The sequence below is a fragment of the Grammomys surdaster genome, unplaced genomic scaffold (genome assembly GCF_004785775.1).
Source record: "Grammomys surdaster isolate TR1022 unplaced genomic scaffold, NIH_TR_1.0 1164, whole genome shotgun sequence".
Taxonomy (NCBI): domain Eukaryota; kingdom Metazoa; phylum Chordata; class Mammalia; order Rodentia; family Muridae; genus Grammomys; species Grammomys surdaster.
In genome coordinates, this window is record NW_021605583.1 from 1563748 (window position 1) to 1569747 (window position 6000).

At 47.9% G+C, this 6000-nt stretch overlaps 1 protein-coding gene across 1 annotated transcript in view; it reads left to right on the top strand.

Annotated features, from left to right (window-relative positions):
* The window catches only part of Ncam1 (neural cell adhesion molecule 1), a 290564-nt gene extending 285534 nt beyond the window's left edge, over positions 1-5030 (top strand). Inside the window, exons 18-19 of the mRNA XM_028783714.1 lie at positions 682-798; positions 3818-5030. Of these exons, the coding sequence (XP_028639547.1) occupies positions 682-798; positions 3818-3938 (238 nt within the window). The 3' untranslated portion in view covers positions 3939-5030. The remainder of the gene's footprint in view (positions 1-681; positions 799-3817) is intronic.
* Positions 5031-6000: the final 970 nt, after the last annotated feature.

Below are 6000 nucleotides of genomic sequence, written 5' to 3' on the forward strand. Positions count from 1 at the left end.
TCTCTCTCTCTCTCTCTCTCTCTCTCATTCATTTACTGTTCAAATACTTGGCTTGCAGCTACTGGAGGCAAGACCCTGTATCCTGGGTACCAAATGGAGAAAAACAAATACAAATTCCACCTCTCTGAGAGGGACAATGTGTACGCTCTTCCCACAGGCAGCATCTGTTAGCTAGTTAGAGGGAGATTTTGAAGTTCGTGGGTGACTGAGACTGTTTTAGCTAACTGAGAAAGGATGGAGTGAGAAGATAAGTTGCTTAGTACCTCCACATGCAAGAAACTGGTTAGATAGATGGTAGATAGATAGATGGTAGATAGATAGATAGATAGATGCACACAGGTCTATGTATGCATAGTTACAAATACATTTGTATACATGCATACACACATGTGCACATGGGTTTGCATTGAGCGTTAATCTGCATTGTGCTTAAACACTTTAAATAAATTATCTCATTTAGTTCTCATAGTTACACAAGGTATATGCTTACTCGTACAGATGGGAGAACTGAGGGAATGGTGAGGTGATTACCTTATGTATCCAGACTAATGCAGAGACAGTAACCCAGCTCACTCTGAAAGCCACGGGCCAGACCCCAATACCCCTTGTTACAGCTTCTTTCTTAAATGTCTTTCCTCCTGAAGCCATACTGGGATCTAACCAGCGGAACTCTCTCCACAGGAAAGATGAGTCTAAAGAACCCATTGTGGAGGTCCGAACAGAGGAGGAACGGACTCCAAACCATGACGGAGGGAAGCACACGGAGCCCAACGAGACCACGCCGCTGACAGAGCCCGAGTACGTGGAGTAGGAGGGATTGCTGCCTCAGTAGAACCCCAAATCCACCTTATCACCCTTCCCCAACCTTCCCTGCTTCTCACCCCCGGCTCCTGGCCAGACATGGAAGCCAGAGCTCTGGAGCCCTGGGTCAGAAGACCTTCTGAACCCACTCTCCAGAGAGAGAAGACATGCTTCTCCTTGGATCATAGTGGGTGCTTTACCGTGCTCATTGCATAAGTGGGCTCCCTGGAGTATTCCAAAATTCCACACATATTCCAGGAATGGTTTAACTTTATTGAGAGAGAGGACTAGCCCATTTCATTTGGGATTTCTTTAAAATCTTCAGGAACTGGGTAGGTTCCTTGGTCTTCTTCCACTCAGAAACCTTGGAGATCTTCAGGGGTTCTGACCAGCTATGTTTGTATTGCCCAAAGGCTATCAAGGATCTGATAGCCTTGAAGGAAATAGATCTCACAGGAACACAAATCTATGGCTGGAACAGCCTTGACACATAGGAGCCATTTGGAACACTGGTCCTCCTCATTCTGACCTAGGAAGAATTGTAAGGTAGCCCGACCCCATTCCTATGGGTCTCCAGAAACCAAGAGTGGTGGATGATGGACGTCAGCTGCCTTCACTGGAGTGGAGATCCAGGGGAACACAAGAGAGTGATAGACAGATCAGTAGGGGACTGGAGCCCTGTACAGAGAGCTGAAGGGGCGTCAGCATGGAAGAAGGCTAGCAAGTCCCTTTGAGACTGCCACGTTCTTTGTTGTCTCCTGTGTCCTCTTCCGCCCACCTGGGGCATGTACTTCCTCTTCGTCCTTGTTTCTCCGTGGGCCCATGTTCCTGCCCGTGTATGGTTGCATGCCCTCCCACCGCTCCTCTCCTTGCCTTCTATCTAGCTTCTCTGTCACGTCTTAGCTTCATTGTCTATTCTCTTTCTACTTCCTGTCCTCCCCACAGGCTGCCTGCCGACACCACAGCCACTGTCGAGGACATGCTGCCTTCTGTCACCACCGTCACCACTAACTCTGACACTATCACCGAAACCTTTGCCACTGCTCAGAACAGCCCTACCAGTGAGACCACTACACTGACCTCCAGTATTGCCCCACCGGCCACAACTGTGCCAGACTCAAATTCTGTGCCCGCCGGTCAGGCCACCCCTTCCAAGGGTGTCACTGCTTCATCCTTGTCCCCAGCCTCAGCCCCAAAAGTTGCTCCTCTTGTTGACCTGAGTGATACCCCAACCTCAGCTCCTTCTGCTAGCAATCTGTCCTCTACTGTCCTGGCAAATCAAGGAGCTGTACTCAGTCCTAGCACACCTGCCAGTGCAGGAGAGACCTCCAAGGTCCCTCCAGCCAGTAAGGCCTCCCCGGCTCCCACCCCTACTCCAGCCGGGGCAGCCAGCCCCTTAGCAGCAGTAGCTGCCCCTGCCACAGAAGCCCCCCAGGCCAAGCAGGAAGTCCCCAGCACCAAAGGTCCGGACCCAGAGCCCACCCAGCCTGGCACCGTGAAGAACCCACCTGAGGCAGCCACAGCCCCTGCTAGCCCGAAGAGCAAGGCTGCCTCCGTCAGCACCACAAACCCTTCCCAGGGCGAGGACTTAAAAATGGACGAAGGGAACTTCAAGACCCCAGATATTGACCTTGCAAAGGATGTTTTTGCAGCCCTGGGCTCTCCTGCTCCCGCCACTGGGGCCAGTGGACAAGCCTCTGAGCTTGCTGCTTCCACTGCAGACAGCGCTGTGCCTCCTGCACCAGCAAAGACCGAGTACGGCCTCTCTTTGTCCACTGTCATTGGGTTGTGTCCTGTAGTGGTGTGTGTCTGTGCTGTGTTATGTCCTCCGTGTTTGATGTATCCTCAGCCTCTTGCAGGGCTTCTGTGAGACAACTGTCAGCCAGGGGCCTGGGATGAGGTAGGAACAGGGGCAGATGATGGGAGAGGCAAAGCAGCTACCGCCTCCACTCGATAATTATGTCGTGTTCCATAGGTTCAGTCCTTAGCATCCTAGCCATGCTTATTTCCCCCAGGGATGCCTTTGCAGTTGGGCCACTGATGAGCAGAGTTTAAGAAGTCACATCGGAGGCTAAAATGCCTTTATCTGCCACCCTGGGCCCATAGTTGTGTGTGTTATCCAGGGTCAGGCCAAGACCTCCCGAGAATGGCACCATGGTGTTCAGAAAGAAAGGAGCTAGCTCTGGTGAGGTTGCTTATGGGAGGAGGAAGCAGCCACAGACAGCTCTGTCCCTCAGGCTGTGAGGGTCACTCTTTCCCCTACCCAAGACTCTCAGACACTCATGCCTGTCTCCATGCTCTAAGTTCTCAACCTTCAAGTTTCTGTAGTGTGGTGCTAACTGAATGCATTGGAGTGAAGCGGTAGGTGCGCTTGCTCTAGTGTGTCTTTAGGCTCGACTCTGTCCTGGGAGACCTGTGGAGACAGAGACACGCCTGGACTTTTATAAAGGTCAATGTGGCTGTCCCTTCCAGTCTCATGGAGCAAGCAGGCCCATGCTAGCTTCTTGCCACCCTGGAAACAGTATTCTCTCACTCTGCTCAAGCCACCAAAGAGTCACCATTCTGAAACAATATGGATGAAATGTTGGGGGCAAGCAAAAGAGAAATGGTTTATGGTAGAGAACCTGGGGTACCCCACTTTTAGCAGGCAGAGCCACGGAACTTCCACTCCGTGGGAGAGAGGAACTTGGCCTTTTCTTCTACTCCAGGATAACATGGGCTGAGGAAAGTTAAGGCTGGAGAAGGAAACCTTTGTTTTTGACTAATGCATTTCCACCTAGCTGCACCTTGGAATTATGGTTGTGTTTAAAATCACTGTACCCAGGATTTTGGGGACATGCCCCAGGCGTGAGTTGTTTGGAGAGCTCTCAGGTGATTTCAATGTGCATTCAAGGTTAGAGCTGCAACTGAAGCCTCACCCACCCCATGGGGCACAGGGAGAGGGAGTGGGGAGGACAGTAGTCTTTGCAGAGCTCTGCAAAGTGGTCTTAGCAACACTGTTTCTCTTTTTCTGCAGGAAGGGTCCTGTAGAAACAAAGTCTGAGCCCCAGGAGTCAGAAGCAAAGCCAGCGCCAACTGAAGTCAAGACGGTCCCCAATGAAGCCACACAAACAAAAGAGAATGAGAGCAAAGCATGATGGGTACCAAGCAACAAGCAAAGATCAAAATAAAAAATGACACAGCGGCTTCACCAGAGCATCCCCAAATAATCTCTTCCCCCCCCCTTCTCTCTCTCTCTCTCTCACACACACACACACACACACACACACACACTCACTCATTCCTCTAGTGTCTTTTGCCTTTAAAAAAAGAAACAACAAAAACAGATAAACATGGGATTGCCTTTTTGTAGGTTTCTAGAAAGGGCTCCTTTGTTGCACACTCACTTGTTAAGAAAAAGAGACAAAAAGGTTAAACACACAGCCAAACTAGGACACTCTGTTCCCTGAAACCATTCAAAAATCAAACAAAAGGGCCCCAAATTAAGAATCTAGGAAGCTCAGATTGAAGAAGAAAAAAAAAGAAAAGAAAAAAATCTAAGCTCGGAAAGGCTGCAATTGGTGTTACCCAATTGGCACAGATTAGTTTCAGAAAAAAATGCTTCCAAGAACTTAGACTAACCGAATGAACCAAGTCCACAGATTATTTTTATACTTTCAGTCAAGTTGGGACTCTGTAGAACCTCACAAATAAGTTATACTTTCCGTTCACTTTGTATTTGTTCTGTATGCAAAGTGTGGCACTCTAGCTAGCTGCGTTCAGTTCCCACGTAGACTCCTGTTTCTTAGGAAGAATGCCAAATCACAGCTTATTCGACTTCTTTCGTTTTGGTTTTATTTTTCCTCCACTGTTTCTTTCCCTTTCTTCCTCTCTTCCAAGGTTGCTTTCCAGTGTTTACAAGTTGACAGACGTTTGACTTTGGTTGTGTTTAATGTCCGTGTAAAATAGCTGCCCCCCCCACACCCGTGTTTTTTCTTTAAGCAACAGATATCCCATAGAGGCAGGTAGAATCCTCCCAGGTTGCTTTTAGCACGGGTGAAGGTTACAAAAGACGATTGTTTACAGTGGCTCTATCTCCCCAACCATCCCCCACCCACTGCAGTTTTTACCTGTGTCAAACTGGGGTGAAAGCCTCTCCTTCTGAAATGATTTTGCCTTTTTTTTTCCTGTTTAATTCTGTTGCTATTTCTTAGGGGGAGATGGGGAATGTTAGACCACTTTCTGATGAGCTGCCACCTGCCTGTGTCTGTGACACTGGACCTGCCTCCCAGGTGTCTGCACACCCTTCCTCTGAAGGACTCCTTTGGCTTTGTTGAATGAAGCAGAGAAGATTGTATAGTTGGGGCTGGTCTTGGTGAACACACTTTTCTTTTTTGCTTTTTTCTTTTTATCTTTTTTTACCCCAGACACCTCCTTTTTGTAGAAAGCCAAATAAAATGTATACATACCATTTCCTTTAGAGCCCAGAATCTAGATTGAGCGGAAGAGCGCGTGTGCTTCAGGGAAGTAGTGTCTCCTTTTGGAAATCTATTGAAGTAAAGTGACATCGGCCTTCTGTTCAGTTAGGCAACATTTGTAAAAAAAAAAACAAAACAACAACAACAAATACCGTCTGGAGTTATAATACAACTCTCCTGGATCGGAAACCAAGTGGGGGGAAAAATACAGAAACTTTCAGGGGATGGGAGGGCGGAGAAGGGAAAAACCAGCCCTTTGTATAGAAATTTTGCTTTTGTTTTTCATTCTGCTTTAGAACCGCAAGCTTGTGCACTGTGGATGCGTGAATATTTTAGTGTGAAACGTGTTTTTGTCATAGTATTGAAATAAAACTTCAACATAGTTTGGTTGTGGAAGGTATAGCAGATAGTTCAGAAGAAAACAACTATTCAGGAAACAAAACGAAACAAACAAACAAATCCCCAAAAGAGAAAGGAATCAAAGCCTTTCAATAGGCCATAAAACACAACAGTGCTGAAGAAGAGGACACTAAGCAGACAGATGTCCCGACAGCACAAATTCCTTTCCCAAGTAAGAAGCAACAAGAGGTTAGGGTGGCCAGATGCACCGTGTTCACTCTGTGGGCCACACACCCCCACCCCCCAGTGTTCTGACACTTCTGCAGTGTGACCAGTGGTAATGCTAGGTTATAATTTCAAACTGTGAAAAATAATGGTCTTGTCATTTGCTCAGTGTGGGATT